This window comes from Piliocolobus tephrosceles, chromosome 3, assembly GCF_002776525.5.
Source record: "Piliocolobus tephrosceles isolate RC106 chromosome 3, ASM277652v3, whole genome shotgun sequence".
Lineage (NCBI taxonomy): Eukaryota > Metazoa > Chordata > Mammalia > Primates > Cercopithecidae > Piliocolobus > Piliocolobus tephrosceles.
Window position 1 is genome coordinate 3,574,468 of NC_045436.1, and position 13,055 is coordinate 3,587,522.

Here is a 13,055-nt window from a genome sequence, read left to right on the forward strand (position 1 = left end):
TGGGATTGGTGGTGGGATTGGTGATGGGATTGGTGGTGGGTGGTGGGTTGGAGGAGTGGTGTATTGTGTTCGTTTCTCCTTCTGCGGGAGAATACCCACCCAGGGCCATCAGTCCTGTACAGAGACCACACTCTGTTATGATGGTCAGACTGGTCAGTGCTTGGACTCTGCTAGTTAAATGTTGTGAATGCCATCCCTGCTTTAACACGTCTCTATTCATAAAGTCACATGACGGTGAAGCAGCTGATCATAGACCCTTCAAAATGAAAAGTCAGGGTAAGATTCTGGATGAGATACATCCAACACTTACCCATCAAAGCAGTGGGCAGCAGTGAGGACCCACTGGTGTCCTATGAGTGACCCTCCACACAGGTGCGTCTGAGCCATCAGCTTCACCTGCAGGCTCACCTGCCAGGGCCACTCTCCCCAAGAAGAGTTTGTTCCTCCAACAATGCGTGAGCTTGTTTTTGTTGTGCAGACTGAAACGAGAGTGTTGAAGCTAATGGTTGGAATTAGAAGTGAATCAAAGTCCCTTCTAACCAAGGAGAACAAGATACATAATTCCTTAAGACTAAGCACACTATCAACATGACAGACAGCCCTCACAGTTCCACGAACAAGTGAGGTTACTCACCAGAGCTGTCCCCAGTGTTACACAATCTCAAAGAGTAACCAGAGCTCCCTTGTGTCCCATATGTAATCCTAGTTGGAGAACCATCCGAAGATAATCTTAAGAAACACTTACACCTAGATGAAATGAACAGTAGAAAGAGTAAACTTTCACTGGGGGAAAAAGAATATGAAATGATCATGAAAAATAAAATATCCCTTACTTCTCCTCCTTACAGTCTTCTGGGAGTAAAGAATAAGTGAAAAACTGACAGCGAATCATCTTTGTACAAGTCTCTTGGCAAACATTCACTCCTTTAACGAAAGTCACGTTCAATTCTTCTCCTCCAAAGTCAACCCCCGGGTAAATTTTAGAATGACAGGGTTCTGTGTCAATTATAAACACGAAAAGATACCAAATGAGAAAAGCAATGAACGACATGTACACAAGTTTGTTACCTTGTGAATTGTTTCAACACTGTTGCTGTTAAGTCATGAAATATGTTACATTTTATGTAATATTATTATTGAATCACATTACCAGGTAAGGTTTTTTTGCAGGTTAAAAGGCTGTATCCAGATGCGGTGTTTTCTTGAGGAGTAGAGGAACTTGGTGTGCCACTTTCAGATGTTTTAAGAAAACAAACATTTCTATTTAAAAAAAAAAAAAAGCAAGAGAGAAAGAAAGAAATTTAAAGGTATTAGGCAAATACAAAAGCAGCTCACACCCAAAAAGCAACTTGACAAATTTTATTCTTTTGGGAAACTCTCTTCCAAGTAAATCCGACTACAGGACTCTAATAAATTGCAGAGATTAAATGTAAATCAAACCACATCTCCCTCTGGAGAAAACTAATAGGCACAGACAACCTGAAGAGAGGACAATGACGAAGTTCCACCTTCTAACTGGGAAAAACAAACAAACAAAAAGGTCAAAGAACAAATTCTGGGAGTTTATGCTGCTGATGATATTCCATAACTAGGCACCCTTCTCTTAGCTCCACGCTGTGTGTAGAAGAGGGTGGGTTATCTGAGATAAAGAGAGTGAGACAGAGCCTTGATCAGAATAAACAGAGCTCTAGTTTCTGAAACAAAGAGAAGAGGCAACAAGCTTAAGGGATATTCTGCCAGCGAGTGGCTTTTACTCCAAGCTAATACAAAACGTGAAGATCATGTTTTGAATCTTCATTGAAAGGCGTCAGGTCCTTCTTTTTTCTCATGGCTATTGCTTCCTGGATTCAATGGTAACATGTGTTTTGTTTTGTTTTGTTTTGTTTTGTTTGTTTGTTTTTGAGACGGAGTCTCGCTCTGTCACCCAGGCTGGAGTGAGTGGTGCGATCTGGGCTCACTGCAAGCTCCACCTCCTGGGTTCACACCATTCTCCTGCCTCAGCCTCGGACTATGAGTAGCTGGGACCACATGCGCCCGCCACCACGTCCAGCTAATTTTTTGTATTTTTTAGTAGAGATGGGGTGTCACTGTGTTAGCCAGGATGGTCTCGATCTCCTGACCTCGTGATCCGCCCGCCTCGGCCTCCCAAGGTGCTGGGATCACAGGCGTGAGCCACCACACCCGGCCGGTAACATGTGTTTTAAAGTAAGAGAAGATAGGCAGAGAAGTCTGCTAATCTCTTGACTAATCTGCACCTGGCAGAAAAGTACCTACTTAAACTGCAGATCCAAGTGTTTTGAGGGAAATGAACGAAACTTTTAAAAACTCAGACTCTGAAATAAATCTGATGAAAGTACAGCAGCAAGTGCTAGCCATGCATACTCGCCTTTGTGACTCGATCTTCCAGGCATTCGTATAGAACGTAAAGAAGAGGCAGTTGGGATGATAGGTGCAGATGGTTCGACACACAAAAGCATCTGGAGTGAGAACTCTGGCAACATCCACATCTGAGAAGGCAAGATGCTGGAAGATGTTCATGTGACAACCTGTGAACTCAGAGAGAGATGTTCCTTAGGAAACGACACGATGCTAAATTTGCTTGTATTTTGTCATCATAATTAAGGAAATTATGACTATTTATATTATTCATGGTACTAAACATCCTAAGTGAAAATATGTCCTTTAAAATACCTCCAAACGGTTTGCCATTTAGAGGAAGACAAAATGGGTCCAACTCTAAGGAGCAAATTCCTATGTCAGAGAAATAAAAGCTGTGCTCCTAGCTCCAGTCACCACCGTTGCCAAATGTTTGCATTACTCAGCATGTGTTTACGTTTCCTTTCTTTTACTCTGACTCTGAGGCCTTTGGAATGTAAGGATTTTTTGTTGTTGTATTTTCCTGACTATTATAAAAAATTCTTTAATAAGAAGTGATTAACAAAAATGCCTTGTGCCCATTAAAATTAGAACAGGAGACAATCCACTTTTATTAACATTACATTAATATGATCTTATATCTTAGTTTTATTTTAGTTATGTTCCTATCGTTTATGTAGTTTACTAAATTTGATAACACATAATTCTATTGATACTCATTGGTCTACAGATTCGATGCACTGTCTATCAAAATCCTGCTGCCTTTTTGTTGCAGAAATTGACAACCAACCTACAATTCATATGGAAATGCAAAATATCCGGAATAACCAAATTAATCTTGAAAAAGAACAAAATAAAAGCACTCAGACTGTCTGAGTTCAAAACTGACTACAAAGTTATGGTAATCAAGACTGTGTGTAACTGGCATTAGGACAGACAAATAGGTCAATGGGATAGAACTGATGGTCTAAAAATAAACGCTTACATTTATAGAAAATTGATTTTGAAAAGGGTTTCAAGACAATGGAATAACTGAATATCCACATGCAAGAATTAAGTTGGATTCCTATTTTACACCATATACAAAGTTTAATTTAAAATGCATTAAATGCCTAAATGTAAGAGCTAAAACTATAAACCTCTAAGAACAAATCATAAGCAAAAATCTTCATAACCATGAATTAGGTTTTGGCATATTAGGTAAAGCACATGCAAGAATAAAGCCAGACTGGATTTCATCAAGTTTAAAAACTTTTGCGCTTCAGAGAACACCATCAGTAAAGCAAAAAGATGACCTGCAGATGCACAGAAATTTTTGCCAATAATATATATTACAAGAGTGTAGTATCCAGAGTATATAAAGAGTTCATACAACTCAACAATGAAAACAAAATAACCCAATTATTTTTAATGGCTAAAGGATTTAAACAGAGATTTCCCCAAAGAATTTATTCAAATTGATAATAAGCACATGAAAATATACACAACATTATTAGTCATTAGGGAAATACATATCAAAACCACAGTGAGACACCACTTCACACTGCCTAGAAAGGCAATAATAAAAAAAAACATAACAAGTGTTGTTAAGGTTGTGGAGAGATTGAAGCACTCAGTTGTTGCTGGTAAGAATGTAAAATTGTGTAGCTGCTCTCAAAAACAGTTTGGCAGTTCATCAAAAAGTTAAACATGGAGTTACTGTATGATCCAACAATTTTAATCCTAAGTATATACATAAGAGAATTTAAAATGCATGCCTACACAAATGCATGCTGTTGTCCATTGCAGCGTTATTCATGAGGCAAAAAAAAAAAAAAAAAAAAAAAATCCAGAAACAACTCAAATGTTCATCAAACTAAGTATATAAACAAAATATGGTTTATTCATACAATAGAATATTATTTAGTCCTAAATAGGAACAAAGTACTGTTATATGCTAGAATATGAATGAGCCTTGAAAACACTCCAGATGAAAAAAGCTAGATGCAAAATGTGCTGCATTGCATGATTCCATTTATGTAAAATGTCCCAAAGAGTCAAGTCCACAGACATGGAAAGTAGATTAGTGGTTGCCAGGGGATTGGAGGAGTAGGGAATGGAGAAAGACTGCCAACGGACACAGTCTGCTTCAGTGGTAATAATAATAAAAATGTTCTGGAACTAGATAGTGGTGATTCTTGTGCAATCAGGTGGATATACTAAAAACCACTGAGTTTACACTTTCAAAGGGTCAGTTTTATGTTATCTAAATTATATACCAAAAATTTTACATCTACTATGAAAAAATAATATATGCTATATTAAAATACCAAACTTGATAGAGGGAATTCATGTAAAACAAACACATTATTTATATACATAAGAATTAAATTTTCTTGATATTTTCAGCAGCTTCATAGTGGATTCTCAAACATTCTTCAAGTCTTCTTATAAAGTGCTATTAAACCCCATTTTTTCCAATGTGTATGTATGATTCTAAGAACTTCACATTTATCCATGTTAAATGTCAGGTCTCTGAGCCCAAGCTGCACGCCTACATCCAGATGGCCTGAAGTAACTGAAGAATGACAAAAGAAGTGAAAATGGCCGGTTCCTGACTTCACTGATGACATCACCTTGTGAAATTCCTTCTCCTGGCTCAGAAGCTCACCCACTAAGCACCTTGTGACACCCGACCCTGCCCGTCAGAGAACAACCCCATTGACTGCAATTTTCCATTACCTACCCAAATCCTATAAAACGGCCCACCCCTGTCTCCCTTCGCTGGCTCTCTTTTCTGACTCAGCCCAGCTGCACCCAGGTGATTAAAAAGCTTTATCGCTCACACAAAGCCTGTTTAGTGGTTTCTTCACACGGGCGCACATGACATTTGGTGCCGTGACATGGATCGGGGGACCTCCCTTGGGAGATCAATCCCCTGTCCTCCTGCTCTTTGCTCTGTGAGAAAGATCCACGTACGACCTCTGGTCCTCAGACCAACCAGCCCAAGGAACATGGCACCGATTTTAAATCGGGTAAACGGCCCCTTTTTACTCTCTTATCCAACCTCTCTCACTATCCCTCAACCTCTTTCTCCTTTTAATCTTGGCGCCATCCTTCAATCTCTCCCTTCTCTTAATTTCAACTCATTTCATTTTCTGGTAGAGACAGAGGAGACACGTTTTATCTGTGATCCCAAAACTCTGGCGCCGGTCATGGACTGGGGAAGACAGTCTTCCCTTGGCGTTTAATCACTACAGGGACACACCTGCCCATGTTTCAAAGGTGTCTGATCACCGCAGGGATGCCTGCCTTGATCCTTCACCCTTAGTGACAAGCTCCACTTTCCTGGGGGACAAGCACCCCCCACCCCTTCTCTCCATGTCTCTACCCTCTCTTTTCTCTGGGCTTGCTTCCTTCACTATAGGCAACTTTCCACCCTCCATTCCTCGTTCTTCTCCCTTAGCCTATGTTCTCAAGAACTTAAAACCTCTTCAACTCACACCTGACCTAAAACCTAAATGCCTTATTTCCTTCTGCAATGCCGCTTAACCCCAATACAAACTTGACAATGGTTCCAAATAGCCAGAAAACGGCAATTTCAATTCTTCCATCCTACAAGATCTAGATAATTCTTGTTGTAAAATGGGCAAACGGTCTGAGCTGCCTGACATCCGGTCATTCTTTTACACATCAGTCCCTCCCTAGTCTTTGTTCCCAATGCAACTCATACCAAATCTTCCTTCTTTCCCTCCCGCCTGTCCCCTCAGTCCCAACCCCAAGCATTGCTGAGTCTTTCCAATTTTCCTTTTCTATGGACCCATCTGACCTCTCCCCTCCTCCCCAGGCTGCTCCTCACCAGACTGAGCCAGGTCCCAATTCTCCCTCAGCCTCTGCTCCTCCACCCTATAATCCTTCTATCACCTCCCCTCCTCACACCCAGTGCGGCTTCACACCCGGCCCTCTCATCTGCCCAACAATTTCCTCCTAAAGAGGTGGCTGGAGCTAAAGGCATAGTCAAGATTAATGCTCCTTCTTCTTTATGTGACCTCTCCCAAATCAGTTAGCATTTGGGCTCTTTTTCATCAAATATAAAAAACCTAGCCCAGTTCATGGCTCATTTGACAGCAACCCTGAGACGCTTTACAGCCCTAGACCCAGAAGGGCCAGAAAGCTGTCTTATTCTCAGTACGCATTTTATCACCCAGTCAGCTCCTGACATTAAAAAAAAAAAAAGTCCAAAAATTAGATTCCAGCCCTCAAACCCCACAGCAGGACTTAATTAACCTTGCCTTCAAGGTGTACAATAATAGAGTAGAGGCAGACAAGTAGCAACATATTTCTGAGTTGCAATTCCTTGCCTCTGCTGTGAGACAAAACCCAGCCACATCTCCAGCACACAAACACTTCAGAATGGCTAAGCTGCAGTGGTCAAGCATTCCTACAGGACCTCCTCCATCAGGATCTTGTTTCAAGTGCCAGAAATCTGGCCACTGGGCCAAGGAATGCCCGCAGCCCAGGATTCCTCCTAAGCCGTCCCATCTTTGTGGGACCCCAGTGGAAATCGGACTCTCCAACTCACCCAGCAGCCACTCCCAGAGCCCCTGGAGCTCTGGCCCAAGGCTCCCTGACTGACTCCTTCCCAGATCTTCTCGGCTTAGCAGCTGAAAAGCTGCCTGATCGCCTCGGAAGCCTCCTGGACCATCACAGACGCTTTGGGCAACTCTTACAGTGGAAGGCAAGTCCGTCCCCTTCTTAATCAATACAGCGGCTACCCACTCCACGTTACCTTCTTTGCAAGGGCCTGTTTCCGTTGCTCCCATAACTGTTGTGGGTATTGACGGCCAGGCTTCTAAACCTCTTAAAACTCCCCGACTCTGGTGCCAACTTAGACAACATTCTTTTATGCACTCCTTTTTAGTTATCCCCACCTGCCCAGTTCCCTTATTAGGTTGAGGCATTTTAACTAAATTATCTGCTTCCCTGACTGTTCCTAGGCCACAGTCACACCTCATTGCCACCCTTGTCCCCAAAGCCTCCTTCGCATCCTCCTCTTGTATGTCCCCACCTTCATCTACAAGTGTAGGTTACCTCTGCTCCCTCCTTGGCGACTGATCATGCACCCCTTACCATCCCATTAAAACCTAATCACCCTTACCCTGCCCAACGCCACTATTCCATCCCACAGCATGCGTTTAAAGGATTAAAGCCTGTTATCACTCACCTGTTACAGCATGGCCTTTTAAAGCCTATAAACTCTCTTTACAATTCCCCAATTTTACCTGTCCAAAAACCAGACAAGCCTTACAGGTTAGTTCAGGATCTGTGCCTTATCAACCAAATTGTCTTGCCTATCCACCCAGTGGATATATACTCTCCTATCCTCAATACCTCCCTCCACAACCCCTCCATAACCCATTATTCTGTTCTGGATCTCAAACGTGCTTTCTTTACTATCCTTTGCACCCTTCATCCCAACCTCTCTTTGCTTTCACTTGGACTGACCCTGGCACGCATCAGGCTCAGCAAATTACCTGGGCTGTACTGCTGCAAGGCTTCACGGACAGCACCCATTACTTCAGTCAAGCCCAAATTTCTTCCTCATCCGTTACCTATCTCAACATAATTCTTCATGAGAACACACGTGCTCTCCCTGCTGATTGTGTCTGGCTAATCTCCCAAGCCCCAGCGCCTTCTACAAAACAACAACTCCTTTTCTTCCTAGGCATTGTTAAGTACTTCTGCCTTTGGATACCTAGTTTTACCATCCTGACTAAATCATTATATAAACTCACAAAAGTGAATCTAGCTGACCCCATAGATCCTAAATCCTTTAGCCACTCCTCTTGCCATTCCTTAAAAACAGCACTAGAAGCTGCTCCCACACTAGCTCTCCCTAACTCATTCCAACCCTTTTCATTACACACAGCCAAAGTACAGGGCTGTGCAGTCAAAATTCTTACACAAGAGCCAGGACCTTGCCCTGTAGCCTTTCTGTCCAAACAACTTGACCTTACTGTTTTAGGCTGGCCCCCATTGCCATGGCTGTATCTCTCTGATCCACCTGACATCCACTCCATTTCCCCATATTTCCGTCTTTCCTATTCCTTACCCTGATCACACTTGGTTTATTGATGGCAGTTCCACCAGGCCTAATCGCCACTCACCAGCAAAGGCAGGCTATGCTATAATATCTTCCATATTTATCATTGAGGCTACTACTCTGCACCCCTCCACTACCTCCCAGCAAGCTGAACTCATTGCCTTAACTCAGGCCCTCACTCTTGCAAGGGGACTATGTGTCAATATTTACACTGACTCTAAATATGCCTTCCATATCCTGCACCACTATGCTGTTATATGGGCAGAAAGAGGTTTCCTCACTACACAAGGGTCCTCCATCATTAATGCCTCTTTAATAAAAACTCTTCTCAAGGCCACTTTACTTCCAAAGGAAGCTAGAGTCATTCACTGCAAGGGCCATCAAAAGGCATCAGATCCCATTGCTCAAGGCAACACCCATGCTGATAAGGTAGCTATAAAAGCAGCTAGTATTCCAACTTCTGTCCCTCATGGCCAGTTTTTCTTCCCTCTCATCAGTCACTCCCGTCTACTCCCACATTGAAACTTCCACCTATCAATCTCTTCCCACACAAGGCAAATTGTTCTTGGACCAAGGAAAATATCTCCTTCCAGCCTCACAGGCCCATTCTATTCTGTCGTCATTTCATAACCTCTTCCATGTAAGTTATAAGCCACTAGCCTGCCTCTTAGAACCTCTCTTTTCCTTTCCATTGTGGAAATCTATCCTCCAGGAAATCACTTCTCAGTGTTCCATCTGCTATTCTGCTACTCCTCAGGGATTGTTCAGGCCCCCTCCCTTCCCTACACATCAAGCTTGGGGATTTGCCCCTGCCCAGGACTGGTAAATTGCTTTACTCACATGCCCCGAGTCAGGAAACTAAAATACCTCTTGGTCTGGGTAGACACTTTCACTGGATGGGTAGAAGCCTTTCCCACAGGGTCTGAGAAGGCCACCGTAGTCATTTCTTCCCTTCTGTAAAACATAATTCCTTGGTTTGGCCTTCCCACCTCTATACAATCTGATAATGGACCGGCCTTTATTAGTCAAATCACCCAAGCAGTTTCTCAGGCTCTTAGTAGTCAGTAAAACCTTCATACCCCTTACCGTCCTCAATCCTCAGGAAAGGTAGAATGGACTAATGGTCTTTTAAAAATACACCTCACCAAGCTCAGCCTCCAACTTAAAAAGGAGGACTCTGTCAAGGATAGAGCCCAAAAACTCACCAACCAAGCAACTAATGATGCTGAATCCCCTTAGGCACTCTCTAATTAGATGTCCTGGGTCCTCCAATTCTCAGTCCTTTAATACCTGTTTTTCTCCTCCTCTTATTGAGACCTTGTGTCTTCCGTTTAGTTTCTCAATTCATACAAAACCATATCCAGGCTATCACCAATCATTCTGTATGACAAATGCCCCCACTAACAACCCCACAGTATCACCCCTTACCACAAAATCTTCCTTCAGCTTAATCTCTCCCACTCTAGGTTCCCACGCTGCCCCTAATCCTGCTCGAAGCAGCCCTGAGAAACATCGCCCGTTATCTCTCCATACCACCCCCAAAATTTTTGCCACTCCAACACTTTACCCCTATTTCATTTTATTTTTCTTATGAATATGAGAAGACAGGAATGTCAGGCCTCTGGGACTAAGCCTGAACACATCCATCCAGATGGCCTGAAGTAACTGAAGAATGACAAAAGACGTGAAAATGTCCGGTTCCTGCCTTCACTGGTGACATCACCTTGTGAAATTCCTTCTCCTGGCTCAGAAGCTCTCCCAATGAGCACCTTGTGACCCCCGCCCCCCCCCCGCCCCCACCCACCAGAGAACAACCCCTTTGACTGTAATTTTCCATTACCTACCCAAATCCTGTAAAATGGCCCACCCATCTCCCTTCCCTGACTCTCTTTTTGGACTCAGCCTTCCTGCACCCAGGTGATTAAAAAGCTTTATTGCTCACACAAAGCCTGTCTGGTGGTCTCTTCACACAGATGCACGTGACATTAAATATATGCAATACTGCAGGCCAATGTCTTAACCTACTAAAATGGTTTTTACTTTGCTTTTCATATCTAATATGTAGGGCACTAGTTATAGATATTTTGGCGAAGCAACCAGTTGATTTCTAGGACATTCTCTGTTTCAAGGATGCCATCTGGTTAGCCTCGGAACAGAAACCATGATGTTGCTCCCACTAATTGCAATTTCATCAACCAGGTTCATTTATCAGATTTTCTTCCCCAGCGGTGATAAAAATTTAAAAAAAAAAACTTTTTTTTTCCAGTTTATGTTCTCCTACTTTTGGCTTGAAAAATATGTTTATCACCTCAATTGATAAATTAATAAGTAATATGGTAGATTTTCCATATCAGAATTGCAAATGGTTTTGTTAAATTAACTGGGGAGATGTGATTATCGTGACATCTCTCAAGATCTATGCAGGAAGATGGACCGCAAGAGAAGGAAATCTGTAAATATGATGAATTCATATGAGTTGAGAGGCAGGAGACTTTAAAACACCATTAAATCCATTAAAAAATCAAAATGGGGAGTGAGCAATGTGAAATCTGTGTGACCCAAGGGTCAAGTTCTGGTTCAGCTCATCAGCTCTATGACCCCCGAGCACCTTCACTTCTGCCCTCCTTCTAGGAGCGTTAGGGGTTTTGTTTGTAAAATTAGAAAAATCCGTGGTGAAACTAAGGACAAATCTGTCGTGATGACTACAGATGATCCCTAACTTATGAATCTCATCTGGGCAGTGAGGCCAGGTGACAGCCCTACTCCAGGCTGAGGAGGCACGTAGCTACTGGGTGTTCCCTGAGGAATGGGGAACATGTACTCAGTGAAAAGCCATGCCCTTAGCAGCTCAAAACACTGCCTGAAACAGCCAGATTTTTGTCAGTCTGTAAAGGCCATTTGATCAGATTAAATCACACGTGAACTCACTGCAATTTAACAAGAAAGCAAGTACAGAGATGAGCCATCCAGGGTGCTCTCCCAGGTGTGGACAGCAGCTGTGACAGCCCAGAACCACGGCATGAGCTTGCCTGTTCCCTGGGTAAGTGCAGCAAATCCTTCCAGCAACAGTGCTGGGTACCGAATGGAGCGTGCTTGCATCGAGTCCTGCCTCCTGGCAGCCTTCAAAAACTCTCCCGGAAAAAAATAATATGAACGTTGAAATTACATCACCAGTACGTGTGAACCTGGCACACACCGTGGAGAAGGTGTGCTGTTGCAAAGAGGAGACAGGAAAATAGACACCTTGTAGCCAACCTTCCCAATCTTCCACAGGGAAATCTTAGCCCAGCATCCAATACAGGGCCAGGCACAGAGCCAGCACCCAGTACTGCGGAGAACTGGCAGTAAGAGATTTGGTTTCAGTAACATCTTGTCATTAACATCCTGATATGCTAAATGAGGTGGAATGTCATGGCAATTTTCTGGATAATTCCATTGAAATTACCTTTATGTGTGACACGACAGAATGTTATTTCCCTCCCCCTGGTAGAGTCATTTCCCTAGATAGGGACGCAACCAAGGAATGACCTTACAGTTTTGCTACAATGTCATTGTACCTATAACAACATCACTGTACTAGTTTCCTCTAACTGCTGCTATAGGGGCATAACCACAAACTTAGTGGTTAAAAACAACACAAATTTATTATCTTACCATTCTAGAGATTGGGTCTTACTGGGCTAAAATGAAGACATCAGCAGGGCTTGTTCCTCCAGGATGCTCCACAGGGAAACTGTTTCCTTGCCCTTTTCAACTTCTAGAGGCCACCTGCATTCCTTGGCTCATGGACCTTCATCTTCAAAGCCAGCAGTGTAACACCTTCAAACCTCGCTCTGGCTCTGACGCTTCTGCCTCTCTCTTTTTCTTATTAGCCTTGTGAGTACTCAACCCTGTGAGTACACTGGGCCCATCGAGAAAATCCAGAGTAAACTCCCCATCTCAAAGTCCTTAACTGAATCCCATGGATAGAAATGCTTTTGCCAGCTATGGGAACACTCGCACAGCTACCAGGGCTCAGCACAGGGACATCTCTGGGGGCTCCTATTCCACCTACTACAATCACAAGGTGAAGTGGTCCTATAATTACCAATTTCTGAAAGGGCACAGGGCTTCAGTGAGAATCCAGATTCCACGTTATTCAGCACCTTTATCATGGTAGGTGTTCCTCCGGGACCATGCTTTAATAGGCAAGTGTTCCTGAATGGGAAGAAAAGAGGTTACTTTGCTTCCTGCACTTTGAGGTGGAGGTAGCAGTCCAGGTAACATTTAGTATTCAAATGGACAGTGGAAAAAACAATGAGGTGGATAATGAGTGGGTTAGGGGTCTGCATTATTAATCAAATGGACATCCTTCTCCTCGCAAAGGGGTAAAGGGAAAGTTGGGGTGAGAATGAGGCAGGAGACACCATGACACTAAACCCTCATTCTATAAGCAAAGCCTATGTGTGGGGCAAATGGAACTTCAGGAAAAATGACACCAAAATTCATTTCAGGAAAGTGAAAAATGACACAGACTTCAGAAAATGACTTCAGAAACAATGACACCAAAATTTCGCTTCAGAAACAATGACACCAAAATTTCGCTTCAGAAACAATG

General features: G+C 43.0%; 1 protein-coding gene across 2 annotated transcripts in view; it reads right to left on the reverse strand.

Moving 5' to 3' along the window:
• KLKB1 (kallikrein B1) overlaps nt 1-13,055 on the reverse strand; it is a 34,521-nt gene that overhangs the window by 11,085 nt on the left and 10,381 nt on the right. The window contains exons 6-11 of one of the 2 annotated variants that reach the window (XM_023221026.3): nt 12,546-12,655; nt 2,387-2,546; nt 1,151-1,260; nt 834-996; nt 635-747; nt 311-479 (exon numbers count right to left, since the gene is read on the reverse strand). In XM_023221026.3, the coding sequence (XP_023076794.2) occupies nt 311-479; nt 635-747; nt 834-996; nt 1,151-1,260; nt 2,387-2,546; nt 12,546-12,655 (825 nt within the window). Of the gene's footprint in view, nt 1-310; nt 480-634; nt 748-833; nt 997-1,150; nt 1,274-2,368; nt 2,547-12,545; nt 12,656-13,055 lie in introns of those variants that run through there. The other variant, XM_026456056.1, reaches the window with a different exon arrangement.